Source organism: Schistocerca cancellata, chromosome 5 (assembly GCF_023864275.1).
Source record: "Schistocerca cancellata isolate TAMUIC-IGC-003103 chromosome 5, iqSchCanc2.1, whole genome shotgun sequence".
Taxonomy (NCBI): domain Eukaryota; kingdom Metazoa; phylum Arthropoda; class Insecta; order Orthoptera; family Acrididae; genus Schistocerca; species Schistocerca cancellata.
This window is the reverse complement of record NC_064630.1, coordinates 412,076,155-412,096,591: the sequence shown is the minus strand read 5'-3', so window position 1 is coordinate 412,096,591 and position 20,437 is coordinate 412,076,155. Positions and strand designations below refer to the sequence as shown.

Below are 20,437 nucleotides of genomic sequence, written 5' to 3'. Positions count from 1 at the left end.
GTCGCATATGTCCATACAATTTCAGCTGCAATTTTGTTTTGTCTTTTACAACTGGAGCCTCTTTTCAGATTTCCACAATTCAGATTGTATCCCTCCAGGTCTTTCTAAACATATGTCACATTGGGAATGTAATAGGTTTCATATATGACTTTTCCCATAGGTTTCCATACTTTATGTTTAATTTTGATGATGCAGTCTTGTTTGCCACTACCTCTGCTTTTCAAAGGAGGTGTGTACCTGCCAGAACTGCTAAATCATCTGCAAGTGCTAGACAGTCAATTTTAATATTATCCTTTTTCATTCAGTTTGAATTTTTGTATTCAACTTTTGATTTTAGCTTCTGCCAGTTTCTTCTTCCACTTTTTCAGGCAGAAAATCACAAGTTTTGAGATAGTACATCAACATTGCTTGATATTTCTGTAATAAGTTTCACTATAGCTTTCATATTTGTGTTTCTTGTAGATGCTCACATTTTATCTACTCCAAATTCTTTCCAAGTTTTGAATAAATTAAGTCTGTGTGTATAGTTATATGTCTTAAAATCTACAAACATACACCAGTATTCTGTAGCCCTTAGTTCAATCTTGCAGTAAGAGCTACAAGTATTGATTTGTTCTGCACCTGCCCTACCTCGTTTATACCCTGCATGATTAAATTATTCTCTGAAGTGCCACAGAAAAAAATGAGCATGCCGTTCTACAAAGTGGAAAGTTAATTTTTGCAGTTCTCATCGACTAGCAGGTAGGTGCTTGCTGTGTTCACTGGAGGAGTACTGCATTGTTATTCAGTACAGTCTAGTGGCTAGGATGCTTGGCTCTCACCAGGAAGCCAGGGTTCAATTCCCGGTACCAAAAATGCACAATCACAATTTTTTGCTCCACTGAAAGTAAGAACATACATCTGTAGTTGACGGGTGTTACTGTTTTGGGTAGTGGTTGGATTAGTGCTATTTTCCAGTCATTTTCTAATATCCCTTTCTGCCAGATTTTTTTGACCATTTAATTTTGTGTCAGTTGGGTTTCCTCTTTCACTCTATTTTAATATTTTCTGTTCTTATATTAGCTTGTGGTGCTTTAAAATTTGTTGAGTTAGAGTTAGTATTTATTTTTTGTTTGGAGTTCTTTATGATAACTATATTTACTAAATTCTAACCTTTCCTTTGTATCTCCACCACTTATTAATTTATTAAAATATTTGACTTGCATATTTTGGTTGTCCTTAAAGTTACCAGTATACTCTTCATTCCTAAAACATAAATCTTGTCACTGAACTTTACTTAATTTCATCTTAAAACAATAGATAAAGTTTCCATTGTGAAAAGTTCTGATAAATCAAATCTACTTTTTCTTACTCGTGTCTTCTCTTACTACTTCCTTTGTGATGTTCCTGTACTTATCAAATTATTTTTGTTTTTATGAGAGTACCATTCCTCTAAGTTTCCAGTCTTTCTTGTACTGCTCTGTCACACTCCATTTGTCCACTAAGCGTGTTTTCTTATTATTTTTACTGGGATCAATTGTTCTGCTGCACACATTAGTTCCTCTTAGTTATTTATAATTTCTTGGATGTAATTTTTCCAGGTTCTTGTGAATTTTTTGTTATTTTTTAATATTTTGGGAATTTGATTTTTGACCTTACTTTTCTTCCTTAAAGATTATGATCAGTCCCTTACATTGATCCCTCTCAGTGACTCCATGCCTCTGCTGCTGTTGTGTGTGTGTGTGTGTGGGGGGGGGGGGGGGGGCACTACAACAGATGTATCATTTTGATTAGTAAATTGCTTATTTTCCATGTTCTTATAAAGTGTTGCAGACTTTTTGAAGAATGGGAGCCAAAATGTTACTTCTGGACATGTACAAACCATCCCATTGGCGTCAGGTGGGAAACCAGAGAAACAAGGTAGCTGATTTGGTAGGAGAAATGACACTTGTTCACTGTCAAGAGCAGGTCCTGTGTTCTTGGCAGAATAAGTTTCCAGGTGTAAAGGTTCCAGATTTAACACCAGTATGAGATGCACACACAGATGAGATGATTCAACAGAATATTCATTGTAAGGTTCACGAATAATAATTTTTTTTGCAATTACCAGTTCTAGTTTATTTAATGAACCCTTTTCACATGAACATTACTGTGACAGTAATAGGCTAATCTGTCAGCAGGCTGCATCAAACCCAAGTTACCTATCACAAAAAATCTGCAAATTTGCACTTTTGACTCTCACAGATAACAAATATTCTGCTCGAAAAAGAAGTGATTGTAAAGTCTTTTTGCTTTAAATAAATCCTGTCTTCTTGACATACAAGTCACAAGAGTGGCACTGAATCATCATCTTGAAACATGTCACATGAACTGCTTTTACATGGTAATTACCAATAGCATAAAATAATCTTCTACTCCAATTAAGCCAGCAATCCAGCCATTGACCACTGTTCACTCAAAAGTGTAATGCTCAAAACATCTATGGCATTTCTCCCTGGATAGCAACAAGGGACAAGGAAGCTTAAATGGTCATTTAAACCCTCACATCACTTCTCATTCCAACAAAGAAGGAAAAAGAAAAGATGTGGTATAACTTCCTGTCAACAAGGCCACTACACATGAAGTATAACTTGAGGGCAAACAAGAATAAAAAACAAATTTCCATCACATTCTTTTCGAAGAAACTTTCCCAACATTTGCCTTAAAACAATTCAGGGAAACCATGGCTGGCCAGATGAAGATTTGAACCCTGTTCCTCCTAACTAGGAATAACGTCTGCTCTCCACTACACCTCATATCCAAATAAAAATTACTTTAGGAAAAGTAGAAAACTGTACATGAATGGACAAATACAGATTTTTGTCTCAAGTAAGAATTCACTGCCTTAATGTACCACTCCACCCAATCATGTGGTGATAAAATACCACTGAAAGGGGGGAAAGTAAAAATCTGTCTTTTACCACAAGCATTAACTTTTTAATATGCAAGCTGACACCACACAAGTGACACAGTATGATGGTAAATATCCATAGACTCAGTTTCAGTTGCTATTGTAGCTGTGCTTGGCAGAAGAGGAACAAGAGAACTGTAGCTTTCTTTGCACAATCGACATCAATAATGTCTGTAACAAAATTACCAAAATTCTTTGATTAGAAAATGATCTCTGATGAGGTTTGTGTCAAAAGAATATATAGTTCATTTTTGTATTCATGTTATTCCTTGGTAAATTATCATCCAAATCTACAACAATTACCCTAAAATTATTTGTAATCACTGCTTGTTAATTTACTGATATCAGAATTTCATGACCTGACAAGACGGAAGGTGGAGAAAATGTGTAGCGAATGTGAAGTGCAGAAGAATGTAAGCAAAATGAAAGGCAACTTTCAAGCAGAAAGATGAACTTCTGGATTTTGTGGTGGAAATACTGAAATATACCAACATGAGACTAATAATTAAGTGCAGCACGTACTGGAAGAGCACTATTGCAAAAGAATCTGCATAATTCGGTCAGAGGGTTTGCCAGCAGTGGAGAAACCATCCACTAGAAAGAGTGTAATGACTGAGCAGTCTATGCTACATCTGAAATATTTATGGATGAGAAATCAATAATCTGTGCAGAATTTTGTTCCAAACTCATCTTTGATACACATCATTTGTTCAAGATGCTCAGTCTGAACAAGCCATTGTCACATGGATGCCAGGTCACTAGATTCTGACAAAGAAGAAACAATGTATTTTAGATTGTTGACAGTTACTGCAGATAAATACTCATGGATCATTATGTCCCAACCACACACAGGAGTAAATTTTCAACACACTGGATACTTCCAGAATGTCGACAGATGAATTCTTTGCTGTTCTTGTAGGCAATCAAGTGATCATCACCATTTTTGGCATATTAGTTCTCTGACAAATAACTTCTGTACAGAAAATTATCAACAAGTGGGTTCACTGTGTACTCATCAGTCCAACATGAACATGCTGCACCCAATGTCTGTTTGTTTTATCTGGTGGCATGAAGGATGGGCAAAGACATACTGATGTTCATCTTTCAATGGTCCATACTTTGTGCAGCATAATTATCAATACTTGCTGATGAAGAAACTAATGAACTTAACCACATATAAAGCATGAAACCAGTTTGGCTGCAACTGATTGGCCTGCGTCTATGAACAAGATTTTCAAGTGCCTATATGAACATGTTTGTATATGTATTGATATGAAGAGAACTTTTAACACACTAGAGTCCATCAAATGTTAAGTGGGAGAGAGAAGTAAAGAGGTACAAGAGTAGAATGAAATTTTTATTCTCCAGCAGATTGTGCACTGATATGAAACTTTCTGGCAGCTTAAAACCTTGTGCCAGACACACTCGAACACAGGACCCTTGCCTTTTGCAGGCAAGTGCTCTACCAACTGAGCTACCCAAGTGGACTCATGACCTGTCCATCCATGCTTGGGTAGCTCAGTTGGTAGAGCAACTGCTTGCGAAAGGCAAAGGTTCCAAGTTCCAATCTCGGTCTGGCACACAGTTTTAATCTGCCAGGAAGTTTCATTTACAAGTGTGCTTACAACGGGTGACAGTGCCCATATCCCCATCCATTAGTATAAGGTGTATAAGAAAAATGACTGATAAGAAGCTTCTGTATGAGCTCAAATTTCTCTAATTGTAACACATTTTAGTTTGTTAGGTGTGTGGAAGGAAGAATCAGTAATATGTTACTTGGCATTTCTTCGAATGTAAAGTCAAGGAATTTTAACAGTAAACTTCTTCATGATGCACAATGTGTCTGCTACAGAGATTGAATGAGCATCTCCATGACACTACTGAGCTTACTAAATGAATATGATATGCTTACTGAACAAATCTGAGATTTATTACTAAATGAGTCTCTGATTAAATATTGTGTTCTGCTCTGTATCTTCTCTATCCTCTATTAACCCTATCTGAAATGGTCCTAAACTGTAGAGCAATACTCCAGGATAACTTTAACATGGATTTTCTAAGCTACCTACTTTGTGGCTGAATTTACTTCCCTCTGACTCTTCAAATGAATCTCTCAACTTCCATATAGCTTTCCCACAAGTTTTATGTGGCCATTATACTATAAACTGTGCTAAGCACATCTTCCTGAACATTAAACAGTTGTTATTTTCAATGTGATTCTCATTCATTCATGTAATCAAACAGTAATTAGTCATTTTGCCTATTTATGTGCAATGCAATACTTGGCTAAAAGTGCACTCAGTTTTAGCAGCTGTTATGTTGTGTGCTGATGTTGATAACTACCACCATGATCAATAATGAGAACTGAATATGACAACTCTTGAGTCAGTAGACAGCAGTGAATCAGAATGCCTGTTCATAATTTTCTATGACTCTAAAATAAATTTAGCTGGTGTTTTGTAGTAAAATTTAATCACATTGTCACCATTTTCAGCAAAATCTGAAGTAAGACATAGAAGCAGATTATTGCAATGACAAAGGTATATTTCAGGCTACACTACACACAAATCTATTACAGCAAACATTTTTACATATTGAGATTCACTGGCTTCACCAGCTCACAAGCAGATTGTCACTTTTCCACGTAGTCTTGGCCTTGGGCTACCCTACAGATCAGTCTGTAAGCACATCTAGTGCCCCCTACCCGCTCCATTCATCTATAAGTAAATCAGTAATCAATCTGAAAATTCATAATAACCAGACCAGTAAAAGTTATTCTGGCACTCTCCCGATATAATAATAATAAGAAGAAGAATAAGAATAATAATAATCAGTTCATATCAACTGCCAAAAGAAATCAGATTCAGCGATTCTCATGGGCCACCGTATATTATCACCTGACTGGCTACAGCCAATGTCATCAATTGTCAACATCAGTATGAGAGACGAGCCACTGACACTGCAAGTGCACTTTAGCCCACTACATGTGTTTGTGCTGGGGGTCAACCATCAGTCCCCGCACCAAGTGCATCCTCGAAGTATTTCTAAATGCACTATAATTTTCTCACTTTGTTAATATATCAAACACTACTGACCATGAACAGCCTCATGGAGTCCACATTATTCTCCATTACATTTACATTAATCATGAACAATTCACAATTTTACATGACTGTTGGGGTATTACCTCAATATCTTCCCATTAAGGGCAATATACTGTGCTCCATTTGTGGGATGTCTTCAGTACACCACATAAGTGCGTATTTTGTAAACTAAATGACTGCTCAAGTGTATCTATTGCCTTCCATAAGCCAAAGAACACAGCAGCAGCTTAATTCATTAGACAGTAAATTACAGGCTACTGGTGTATTTTGCGATCTGTCAGAGGCACTTGACTATGTAAATCACAATATTCTTTTAAGTAAATTAGGATATTATGGTGGAAATGTTGCAAAATGGCTCAAATCCTGTATATCTGACAGAAACAAAGTGTGTCATTAGGAAAGACATGTATTAAGCTATTGGGCATCATCCAATTACATGCAGTGTCCCACAAGGTTCCACCTTAGGGTCCTTACTTTTTCTTCTGTATATCAATGACCTTTCATCAGTAATATTACCAAATGTCAAGTTTGTTTCATTATGATAAAAACATTGCAATAAACAGCAAATCAAGTCCAGTCTTAGAGAGATCAGTTAATGAAATTTTCATGGACATTATTAAATGTTTCCTTGCTAAGTCTGTCACTAAACTTTTGAAAAACACACTACATGCAGTTCAGAACTTTTAAGATGTTTCTGACCAGGACATGACTAAAATACAATGAGAAACAGACAAAAGAAATAGGCTGTGTTAAATTCTTGGGATTACAGCTAGACAGCAAATTCAACTTGGAGCAGCATGCTGCAGCACTGCTGAAGCACCTAAACAGATCGCTATCTGCAATGCAAATGCTCTCAGACATAGGGGATATAAAAATGAAAAGAACTGGCATACTATGCTTACTTTCATTCCATAATGTCATATGGGATTATTTTTTAACTCATCAAAGTAAAAAGTTTTCCAGGTCTAAAAACACGTAACAAGAATTATTTATGGTGTGAGTTCTATCCCGCAGAGGCCTGTTAAAGAGCACTGGGGATATTAACTACTGCTTCTCAATATATTTATTGCTTATGAAAGTTGTAATTAAAATATCTCTCTTTTAAACCAACAGCTCAGTTCATGTTATCAATACTAAAAATAAGAATTGTCTTACAAAGATTTAAAGTCACTTAATCCAAAATAGTGTCCATTGTTCAGGAATGCAAATTTTCAATAATATGCCACAGTATAAAGCGTTTAACTGCCGATGGACTTTTTAAGAGGAGCCTAAAGGATTTATTGCTTAATCCATGGCTGAATTTCTTAGTAGAATATATATGTAAATGAAGTTCCATACTTCTTGACAGAGTGCAGGGGAATGATGCGGGAGACCCGCACCGCCGTACTAGGCAAGGTCCTGATGGAGGTGGTTTGCCGTTGCCTTGCGGGACCCTGTGCTTGGGAAGCGAGAACACTACTGCGAGACCACGATCTGTGTGTGTAGAGAGAGAGAGAGAGAGAGAGAGAGAGAGAGAGAGAGAGAGAGAGAGAGACTCTAATAAAATCAAATAATCTGGTTATTAGAACAATCTGAATACTGTACAAATTTTGTACTTCAATGTTATCATTGTAAATAAGTGTTGTAAAATGATTTTTCTATTTAGTATTTATTATTACCTTTCAAATTAAAAAAAATTAAATTTTTTTTATCTCATTCCACATCCATGACAATCCATTCACTAGTGATCAGATCTATGGAAAGTACATTACCACATTTGTGAATATTTATTGTGTATTTTTGTTTATATGACATGTTCTACATCCTGTATGATTTCCTCACTATGGACCAACTGCAACAAAAAGTACATCCCATCAGACTCTTATCTACTGCCCTTTGGCTCAAATGGAAAAAAAGAGACTACGCCGAGTTTTGCAAGAGCATCATTTGCAGAATTTATATTCATCCATACAGGAGATTTTTGGTTCCCATGAAAGTCATACATAATACAGGAGCTTAAAGCATGTGTCATTATTCCACAAGAGATTGACGTCAGCAGCATAAACTCATAACCTAATAAGTCTAAACATTATGACTACCCACATAACAGTGCATCGGTCCACCTTTGGAAATTCCAATACAGCAGCAATTTTGTGTGGCTTGGATTGGGTAAGTCCTTGTAAGGTTTCCAAAAGAATGCGTTACCAGATGTGTCAGCACAGGTCATGCAGTTCCGATACATTACAGGCTGGTTATTTGTGGACAAGGAACTGGCACCCAATTAAAGAGTCCCAGGACTCTTACACAACTTTCAGATCAGGTGAATTTGGTGGCCACAACATGATTGCGAGTTCACTACCATGCTACTCAAACCACTTTAGACAATTCTAGCCTTCTGACAAGGACAGGTATCCTGCTGGAAAATGTGCTCGCTGTCAGGGAAGACATCAAATATGAAGGGACGCAAGTGGTCCACAATAATGTTTACATACAGCAACAGCTGTCTTAATGCCTTTGATTATTACAAGAAGCCCTATCAGCCAGCATGCATGGCATGGTGCTTGTTTCAAGTAAGTGTTTGCCTGGATGATGGTGTGAGCGAGTGAAGCCATCAATTGCAGTAAAAAAAAATAATAAAAAATAAAAAAATGATTCACCCAACCAGGTGACACATTTCCACTGGTCCACTGTTCTATTTCAATGATCCCATGCCCACTACAGTCTTAACTAGCAAAGTGTGTCAACATGGTCTTAACTGGCAAAGTGTGTCAACATGGGAACACTCAGGGGTCATCTGCTGCAGAGCCCCATGCTCAACAACACTGAACAGTGTGCTCCAGAACACTTGTGCCTGCACCGGCATGTACTCTGTTGTCATATCTGCCACAGATCATTGCCTAACATGTTTTACAGTCAGGATGTGCAACAAGATGAGTATTTCTGGACCACACATAATATACTTAATATGAACAACAACCACTGAAAAAAGTGGGGAAAAAAAAGGATGGTCAGAGGCATACATTTAAGTAATTTAGAATTCATTAACGTATGATTCTTTACTCTAAAAAAGCACAATGGAATTAATTTGATATTTTATATATGAGATCTCATTAATAATTTTATGTGTACTTAATTACAGATCATAGAATTAACGTGACCTTTAAGTAGTGTTAGGTGGTAAACTCAGCAGTAAATGCAATCCACATGAAGGTATCTAATTTCTACCAACTTGTAGTGATCATAATCATTGTGAAAAAGGTTCTTTATCACAATTGCCAAAACTAACACAAAATTTCTTTTTCTTTCCATAAATTCATTTCATTATACATCTCTAAAGCTCTAGTTTCGTCGTCGTGACTGAAGAAGCTGTAAAATAACAGACAAATGTAGAACAAGTGGCTAAGAACAGATAAGTGTAGCACAAGTGAGAATGCCACAAATGGAATGGACCAACGAAAGAAGAGCATTGTGAGTTTCAAATTGAAAATATTCAATTTATTATAGCTATACATGAACAGTATTTTCATTTTTTACCGATTGTGTTATAGGTGCTCACTTCTTGGGCTGCACTGATACTTGTTTTAGGCTGCATGCAGACCATGGGTTGGACACCCCTGCTTCACAGCATGAACAAGCCTCCAATATCTTTAATCTGTGATGGCAGTGAATGTCCCAACACTATCACCTATTCATGGTTTTACCAGCCTTCAGCCATGATTCATAGATGCTCACAGCAGTAGCATGCAAAAAGCCAACCAGCTCCTCTATTTTTGGGATGCTCATTTCCGTGTGGTGGGAGGGGGGGGGGGGGGGGGGGCAAGCAACATTCCCTTTTCAAAGTCACATGTCAGTGGATTTTAATATTTAGGGATTGTATCAGCACTAGAATAATTCCTCATTGTTCTCTGGTCTGCTTATAAACTTCCCTTACCACATCAAGTGCCACACCACAACCAATAGAGCATTTAAACTTCGGGTGGAAAATTGTTTTAGTGTTTTAGTTCATCAGTGCAGTTACTTGTATGTCTTTGATAATCCATCTTGAAAACTGGAATGATTTTTGCCTTTTTGCAATCACATAGAATGCTTTATTGCTCCAACGACCTAAAGTGAAGTGTGTTGGCTCCCTTGCTATTCACTTTGTATATTAATGACCTTGCGGGCAACATAAATATACAGACAGATCTTGATAAGATTTCAAAGTAGGGCAAAGATTGGCAACTTGCTTTAAATATTCATAAATGTAAAATCTTACACTTTACAAAATGAAAAGTAGTATCCTATGGCTGAAACACCAATGAGTCAGATGGAATCAGTTATAAACAAAACACCGTTCGAACAGGCCTTGAAGGCCTAACAGAATCGACTGTCCGTCATGTCATCCTCAGCCCTTAGGTGTCACCAAATGCAGATATGGAGTGCATGTTGTCTACACAGCGCTCTCCCAACCATTGTCAGTTTTCATGATTGGCATCACTACTCTAGTTGCTCTTCAATTGGCCTCAAGGGCTGAGTGCAGCCTGCTTGCCAACAGCACTTGGCAGACCCAGACGGTGACCCATCCACCTGCTAGCCAAGCCCAACCGTGCTTAATTTCGGTGATATGATGGAATGATCATATCAGTTCAGCTATGGATAAAGCAGGTGGCAGACATCAGTTTATTGGTGGAATACTGAAGAAATGCAATCAGGCTACAAAGAAGATTGCTTGCAAATCACTCTTCACCAACCCATCCTAGAATACTGCTCAAGTGTGCGAGACCCATACCAAACAGGACTAACAGGGAATATTAAACACACACAGAGAAGGGCAGCACAAAAGGTCATAGTTCTGTTGGACCCATGGGAGAGTCTGAAGAAACTGAACTGGCAATCTAAAAAGATGTACACTATATGTAAAACATTCCAGGTTTTCTTGCCGCATCAGTTTGGGATAAAATCTTGAGCTTTCGATGATAGCCTCCATCGTCAACATCAGGAGCAACTGACCGTCTTCACTGCTGCTGTGGTGGCCTTATATAGCCCATGGATGGCTTCTGATTGGTCAGCGATTAGTACTGCTGTCACAGACGGTGTCAATTTTATGAAATGATGGACAGTATGGCGATGAGCTCTCCGTAGTCTCCATCATTGGACAACTTTTTATGGAGAATTTTTAAGAACGTGCATTAAATTTGGCAGGACAGGTATACACTCACACACACATATCCTATGTGTGCGAGTGTATACCTGTCCTTTTTTACCCCTAAGGTAAGTCTTTCCGCTCCCGGGATTGGAATGACTCCTTACCCTCTCCCTTAAAACCCAAATCCTTTTGTCTTTCCCTCTCCTTCCCTCTTTCCTGACGAGGCAACCGTTGGTTGCGAAAGCTAGAATTTTGTGTGTATGTTTGTGTTTGTTTGTGTGTCTATCGACCTGCCAGCGCTTTTGTTTGGTAAGTCTCATCATCTTTCTTTTTAGATTATATATATATATATATATATATATATATATATATAGTTATAATAGAAGGAAACATTCCACGAAGGAACCCACATCCTTTCGTCTTTCCCTCTCCTTCCCTCTTTCCTGATGAGGCAACAGTTTGTTGCGAAAGCTTGAATTTTGTGTGTATGTTTGTGTTCGTTTGTGTGTCTGTCGACCTGCCAGCACTTTCATTTGGTAAGTCATATATATATATATATATATATATATATATATATATATATATATATATAAGTGAAGTTCGGTGGCAGGAGGAACAAGACTTTTGGTCAGGTGATTACAGGGTTATAAATACAAAATCAAATAGGGGTAATGCAGGAGTAGGTTTAATAATGAATAAAAAAATAGGAGTGCGGGTTAGCTACTACGAACAGCATAGTGAACGCATTATTGTGGCCAAGATAGACACAAAACCCATGCCTACTACAGTAGTACAAGTTTATATGCCAACTACCTCTGCAGATGATGAAGAAATAGATGAAATGTATGACGAGATAAAAGAAATTATTCAGGTAGTGAAAGGAGACGAAAATTTAATAGTCATGGGTGACTGGAATTCGTCAGTAGGAAAAGGGAGAGAAGGAAACATAGTAGGTGAATATGGATTGGGGGGAAGGAATGAAAGAGGAAGCCGCCTTGTAGAATTTTGCACAGAGCATAACTTAATCATAGCCAACACTTGGTTCAAGAATCATAAAAGAAGGTTGTATACCTGGAAGAATCCTGGAGATACTAGTAGGTATCAGATAGATTATATAATGGTAAGACAGAGATTTAGGAACCAGGTTTTAAATTGTAAGACATTTCCTGGGGCAGATGTGGATTCTGACCACAATCTATTGGTTATGAACTGCAGATTGAAACTGAAGAAACTGCAAAAAGGTGGGAACTTAAGGAGATGGGACCTGGATAAACTGAAAGAACCAGAGGTTGTAGAGAGTTTCAGGGAGAGCATAAGGGAACAATTGACAGGAATGGGGGAAAGAAATACAGTAGAAGAAGAATGGGTAGCTCTGAGGGATGAAGTAGTGAAGGCAGCAGAGGATCAAGTAGGTAAAAAGACGAGGGCTAATAGAAATCCTTGGGTAACAGAAGAAATATTGAATTTAATTGATGAAAGGAGAAAATACAAAAATGCAGGAAATGAAGCAGGCAAAAAGGAATACAGACGTCTCAAAAATGATATCGACAGGAAGTGCAAAATGGCTAAGCAGGGATGGCTAGAGGACAAATGTAAGGATGTAGAGGCTTGTCTCACTAGGGGTAAGATAGATACTGCCTACAGGAAAATTAAAGAGACCTTTGGAGAGAAGAGAACCACTTGTATGAATATCAAGAGCTCAGATGGCAACCCAATTCTAAGCAAGGAAGGGAAGGCAGAAAGGTGGAAGGAGTATATAGAGGGTTTATACAAGGGCGATGTACTAGAGGACAATATTATGGAAATGGAAGAGGATGTAGATGAAGACGAAATGGGAGATAAGATACTGCGTGAAGAGTTTGACAGAGCACTGAAAGACCTGAGTCGAAACAAGGCCCCGGGAGTAGACAACATTCCTTTTGAACTACTGATGGCCTCGGGAGAGCCAGTCATGACAAAACTCTACCATCTAGTGAGCACGATGTATGAGACAGGCGAAATACCCTCAGACTTCAAGAAGAATATAATAATTCCAATCCCAAAGAAAGCAGGTGTTGACAGATGTGAAAATTACCGAACTATCAGTTTAATAAGTCACAGCTGCAAAATACTAACGCGAATTCTTTACAGACGAATGGAAAAACTGGTAGAAGCCGACCTCGGGGAAGATCAGTTTGGATTCCGTAGAAATGTTGGAACACGTGAGGCAATACTGACCTTACGACTTATCTTAGAAGAAAGATTAAGAAAAGGCAAACCTACGTTTCTAGCATTTGTAGACTTAGAGAAAGCTTTTGACAATGTTAACTGGAATACTCTCTTTCAAATTCTGAAGGTGGCAGGGGTAAAATACAGGGAGCGAAAGGCTATTTACAGTTTGTACAGAAACCAGGTGGCAGTTATAAAAGTCGAGGGGCATGAAAGGGAAGCAGTGGTTGGGAAAGGAGTAAGACAGGGTTGTAGCCTCTCCCCGATGTTATTCAATCTGTATATTGAGCAAGCAGTAAAGGAAACAAAAGAAAAATTCGGAGTAGGTATTAAAATTCATGGAGAAGAAGTAAAAACTTTGAGGTTCGCCGATGACATTGTAATTCTGTCAGAGACAGCAAAGGACTTGGAAGAGCAGTTGAACGGAATGGACAGTGTGTTGAAAGGAGGATATAAGATGAACATCAACAAAAGCAAAACGAGGATAATGGAATGTAGTCAAATTAAGTCGGGTGATGCTGAGGGAATTAGATTAGGAAATGGGACACTTAAAGTAGTAAAGGAGTTTTGCTATTTAGGGAGTAAAATAACCGATGATGGTCGAAGTAGAGAGGATATAAAATGTAGACTGGCAATGGCAAGGAAAGCGTTTCTCAAGAAGAGGAATTTGTTAACATCGAGTATAGATTTAAGTGTCAGGAAGTCGTTTCTGAAAGTATTTGTATGGAGTGTAGCCATGTATGGAAGTGAAACATGGGCGATAACTAGTTTGGACAAGAAGAGAATAGAAGCTTTCGAAATGTGGTGCTACAGAAGAATGCTGAAGATAAGGTGGGTAGATCACGTAACTAATGAGGAGGTATTGAATAGGATTGGGGAGAAGAGAAGTTTGTGGCACAACTTGACTAGAAGAAGGGATCGGTTGGTAGGACATGTTTTGAGGCATCAAGGGATCACAAATTTAGCATTGGAGGGCAGTGTGGAGGGTAAAAATCGTAGAGGGAGACCAAGAGATGAATACACTAAGCAGATTCAGAAGGATGTAGGTTGCAGTAGATACTGGGAGATGAAGAAGCTTGCACAGGATAGAGTAGCATGGAGAGCTGCATCAAACCAGTCTCAGGACTGAAGACCACAACACAACAACAACATATATATATATATATATATATATATATATATATATATATATATATATATATATATATATATATATATATATATATATATATATTAGAGGGAAACATTCCACATAGGAAAAATATATCTAAAAAGAAAGATGAGAGACTTACCAAACAAAAGCGCTGGCAGGTCGATAGACACACAAACAAACACTGTCCTTTTTTCCCCCTAAGGTAAGTCTTTCCGCTCCCGGGATTGGAATGACTCCTTACCCTCTCCCTTAAAACCCAAATCCTTTCGTCTTTCCCTCTCCTTCCCTCTTTCCTGACGAGGCAACCGTTGGTTACGAAAGCTAGAATTTTGTGTGTATGTTTGTGTTTGTTTGTGTGTCTATCGACCTGCCAGCGCTTTTGTTTGGTAAGTCTCATCATCTTTATATATATATACAGCCTACATACAACAATTGCTATGACTTACGGAATTACCCTCATATGACTCCAGGAAGGTACTACAACCCCCTACATATTGATCTGTGGGGATTGCGAGGACAAGATTAAATTCATTACAGCATGCATTGAGGCATTTAAACTATCATTCTTTCTGTGCTCTCCACATGAATGGAACAGGAAGAAACCCTAATGCATTCATACCATGGTAACACTACAGTCCACATTGCAGACCTCATCATCAGGACTTGTTCAGCAGTCAGGGTGCAAAGCACATATCATCTGCTATGCACTTCACAGTAGTTAACTGCTCTAGGAAGGGCAGCAAGCTATTTCACATGATCTATGTAGAATTGTACAAACATTCTATCTGTTTTCAGTAATTTTGGTTCATTTTCTATTCTTCAGGCACATTGGTATGTATCATTACAATTTTCATGTGAAGTTTGAAAGGAGGAAGCTGAGTACCATTTCCCCTGATTTTGGTGAAAATTTGAAACTGAAAAAATACATGGATTACTTTTAATCATTTAGTAACTCTAGGAAAGAACAAGACTTAGTTTTTTGTCAGATTGGTCCAAAATATTTTATTTTCAAGTTTACTGGACACTTCTCACACTGCTCTCAGCATTTTAATTTTGAATTTATTCAGCTTATTGTTTGTCAACAAACAATACCTGTGGAAAAGAGCACAGGTAGTCCCAGTATTCAAGAAGGGTCGTCGAGCAGATGCGCAAAACTATAGACCTATATCTCTGACATCGATCTGTTGTAGAATTTTAGAACATGTTTTTTGCTCGAGTATCATGTCGTTTTTGGAAACCCAGAATCTACTCTGTAGGAATCAACATGGATTCCGGAAACAGCAATCGTGTGAGACCCAACTCGCTTTATTTGTTCATGAGACCCAGAAAATATTAGATACAGGCTCCCAGGTAGATGCTATTTCCCTTGACTTCCGGAAGGCGTTCGATACAGTTCCGCACTGTCGTCTGATAAACAAAGTACGAGCCTACGGAATATCAGACCAGCTGTGTGGCTGGATTGAAGAATTTTTAGCAAACAGAACACAGCATGTTGTTATCAATGGAGAGACGTCTACAGACAAAGTAACCTCTGGCGTGCCACAGGGGAGTGTTATGGGACCATTACTTTTCACAATATATATAAATGACCTAGTAGATAGTGTCAGAAGTTCCATGCGGCTTTTCACGGATGATGCTGTAGTATACAGAGAAGTTGCATCATTAGAAAATTGTAGCGAAATGCAGGAAGATCTGCAGCAGATAGGCACTTGGTGCAGGGAGTGGCAACTGACCCTTAACATAGACAAATTTAATGTATTGTGAATACAGAGAAAGAAAGATCCTTTATTGTATGATTACATGATAGTGGAACAAACACTGGTAGCAGTTACTTCTGTAAAATATCTGGGAGTATGCGTGTGGAACGATTTGAAGTGGAATGATCATATAAAATTAATTGTTGGTAAGGCGGGTACCAGATTGAGATTCATTGGGAGAGACCTTAGAAAATGTAGTCCGTCAACAAAGGAGGTGGCACAGGGTTATTTGGTAACCGTGATAGCGTTACGGAGATGTTTAGCAAACTCAAGTGGCAGACTCTGCAAGAGAGGCGCTCTGCATCGCGGTGCAGCTTGCTCACCAGGTTTCGAGAGGGTGTGTTTCTGGATGAGGTATCTAATATATTGCTTCCCCCTACTTATACCTCCCGAGGAGATTACAAATGTAAAATTAGAGAGATTCGAGCGCACACGGAGGCTTTCAGACAGTCTTTCTTCCTGCGAACCATACACGACTGGAACAGAAGAGGGAGGTAATGACAGTGGCACGTAAAGAGCCCTCCGCTACACACCGTTGGGTGGCTTGTGGAGTATAAATGTAGATGTATCTCTGATGTCACAGTAACTTACTAACACAGCTACTGAACCACAATATTTCCAACTCCTTGCAACCTTGCTCAGCACAAATTTCTCTAAATAATGCTGTACAATTAATTTCAATTTTCTTGTTACACACCTCTATTTTAAACTCTGACTTTTATGATGACTGCTCAAAAAATCTGCATTCTGTTTATGGTTCACTTGCTGGAAAACGAATTTTATACAGCTGCCTTGACATTCCTTTTTGAATCTGTAGTCATGCTGTAGTAGCCTCATTCTCAACAACTCCCTTCTAGGACTAATTTAATCCAAACATTCAGATCTGTTTGTAAATAGGAGATCTAAGATGTTCTAACCACATTAGGTTCCCATTCTAAAGCCCATAAGTTAAAATCTCAGCCGCAGTATGATCAGTGCACATTTATGTACAACATCCTCCATAATCCACTGATTAATACCACAATATTTTCTTTTTCTGGTGTGCAAAGTCAAGTTTTCCCCTTAATAATCAATGCTGTTAAACTCCTCTCTGTATACATGTAATTTTATTACTCTAAAATACTGACGTATGCATACCCCCCCCCCCCCCCACACACACACACACACACACACACACACACACACACACACACACACACACACACACACTGCTTCTCAAGTAGCTACCTGTCTGTAGTGGTTTTCTGCATGCCTTACTATTAAGAGGACCTCATGATTCTCCACTCAGTATTAGTGATCGAAAAGTCTGCTTCTGGTATATCTGAGCCTTCCACCTGGGTACCATGTACCACTAACAAACCTTAAAATGACTGAGCCAACTGCAATCATTGCTTCCACCCCTAGTGACAGGCAAGCTGTATAGTGCATTAGACCAACACTGTCCTGGGTTACAGGAATGACATGGATTACCCAGTTAAATTTTTGCACAAGAAAAACTAAAAATTGTCTGCCACTAAAGGGCAAATCTAGTTAACAAACAAAATACATTACTTAAAGGAGGAGGGCATTTGCAGAAAAAAAATTACCTGCATGGTACCCAGATCATCATCATCATCATCATCATCATCCTCCTATTGTCAAATATCCCTTAAAGCCAAAATAAAATGTATAACACCTGTTTCACATCAAAGGACTACAGCACAGCTAATGTAGGCCTACATGTTAAAGAATACAATATCAGTGACACTATCAACTATGAAGACTATCATCATATAATCAAATATATTTTATCAAAATATTACGATACCAATGGGAACAACGGGCCTTGAGTATGTATGTTCTTATTATTAATGCCTTCAAATACATAAAAAATCTGAAAATATTACACCACACTGGGAAAATAGGGGTTTGAGAGAGAGAGAGAGAGAGAGAGAGAGAGAGAGAGAGATAGAAGGGGGGAGGAGCGTGCACGTGCAGGTGTGTGTCTACTACAAGGTGGCGTTCATTCTAAGATAATATTATGTTGTATGATATCTATACTAGATTTGTTTAAAAATATGCACAGCCTAATAAATTAAACTGTTGATTCTTTAATACTGGTTAACCCCTCTGAGTCTTTAAAGAACTGAACTCTTAAGTATAAAATACCTGAAACTTCTGATTACTTTACAAATTAGTCAGTGTATTAAATACTTGACAGTCATGTAAGTGAGAAGAAATTTTTCTGACATTATGTTTAGATTTTGTTGGCTATCCTGAAGTACTCTCATTGCCAAACACATCAGTATTGTCTGGGTATTATTCACTCAGTTTAAAGTAAAATCTTGTTATCACACATCTCCATGTTGTTAGGTCACATTCCTTAAGGTATATGCCATACAATGATATAATTTTGCATGTTCATTCAGTGGCATGCATGGATATTGTCTGTTCCTAACTAGGCATATTTCTCTTGCTGTTTTAAAATGTAAACAGCAGATTTTCTCTCTTAATGAGTAGATGATAGCATTTTAAATTTATAAAATCAGTCAATAATTATGTGAAATATTGAAAATCAAGTATTTGTTGTCCCTGGAAGCCGTCAGGTACGCATCCTGCAACTAGGCCCGTGAATGATGAACTGGGATAGCCGTTTAGTAATATAGACTAAAGACTACAATGACAGGCTTGACTGTCAATAAAAACAGTCAGCAGAACTTAGAATCAACATAATATTTCTCCCTCCCTATCTAAAACACTATGGCTACGCTAAGGCAACTGCCAAAAACATTAAAACTAATTGCAAATGAGTGAGCAACCTGAGGTTGATCCCTCCAGTAGACACACACACACACACACACACACACACACACACACACACACACACACACAGAGACAGACAGACAGACAGAGAGAGAGAGAGACTTACAACTGTCCATAAGTTTACGAACACTATTAATGCAAATACCTTTTATAAACAAATGACTGTTAGCACATTGAGTGCTGCATTAATTTTCTGTGTTTCCAATGACAAACAACAAATTAGATTGCCACAGTGTGTTTTTGTATATTATTTTGACACATTTTCAACATGAATCAGCCAACGCATATCCTCATTTTAAAACCCAATTATCCCCTACTGCATGTATAGCCCTTATCCTAAAGCTTGAAACTAAGGCAGTATGCACATATTCAATACATCCTGGGGGCAGTTTATGCAAAGCTCAGCGTGTGAAAACTGTTCAGTGATTTTACTGTCCATTCTCTAGTCGTTCATGAGCCTATGATCACACGAAAATTGGTGACTAAGTTTACAGTTCAGCAACCGATACGAATCTCTCTGCGATTTCGCAACTCCACACAAGAAAGCTGTAAGCGCCGGCTAAGAAATATGACTCCATAAAAATGTTTTGCATATTTACATATCAAATGCCTACCTGCTTTGACCCCAGTACGAAGTCCTGAATATTGAATTCCTGATCAAAGTAGGGCCTGATTATCAAATTTGCAAGTATCCAATTTTTCAAACTCTTCGTAAGACTTGGCCACACCAATTCCGGAAAATTCATAATATGAGGAAATTTCTCGGGGCCTGAACTTGTATCGCTACAGAAGTTCCTGCTACAACATGTAAATAAGTTTACGCACTTAGTTTTATTTATGGCCTGACAACTCTGCAAAGAATGACATTCACCTTTTGCTGATAAAAATGCAGCGTGATGTACAGTGTACACTGGGGTTAGGTGTCGGTGAACACAGTAATGTGACAATCTGTCATTCCTTTTGCAGGTTATGATATTCAGTGATTTCGAGGAACCGCCATTTAGCACAAATGCACGAGTTGAAGACATCTGCAAACGTTCTTGACCTCCACGTTTCGAAGAAAAACAAATTCGTTTCAAAAAATCAAGCACCCAGCCACTCCTCCAAACACTACCGGCCATATCCGCGCACTGTCAACATCTGAACGTCGCTGGAGACACGGCAACCAACTTGGGATACAGTGAAGTTGACATAACCCCACAGTCCGTAATAACCCTATGGATATGGAACCCAGTTTTTTTCCTTTCTAAAATACATGAAATGTTCATAAAATGGCTACCTCACCTTTGTATTAGATAGTATATCGATGAAAACACCATTTGATTCTTGAAAACCCGTTTGCTAAAACCATGCCGTCCTACAAGTTTCAAATTCTAGATT

General features: G+C 38.2%; 1 protein-coding gene across 1 annotated transcript in view; it reads right to left on the bottom strand.

Annotated features, from left to right (window-relative positions):
- The window catches only part of LOC126189052 (uncharacterized), a 37,857-nt gene extending 17,643 nt beyond the window's left edge, over positions 1-20,214 (bottom strand). Inside the window, exon 1 of the mRNA XM_049930911.1 lies at positions 19,672-20,214. Coding sequence (XP_049786868.1) covers positions 19,672-20,178 — 507 coding nt within the window. The 5' untranslated portion in view covers positions 20,179-20,214. The remainder of the gene's footprint in view (positions 1-19,671) is intronic.
- Between the last annotated feature and the right edge of the window lie 223 nt (positions 20,215-20,437).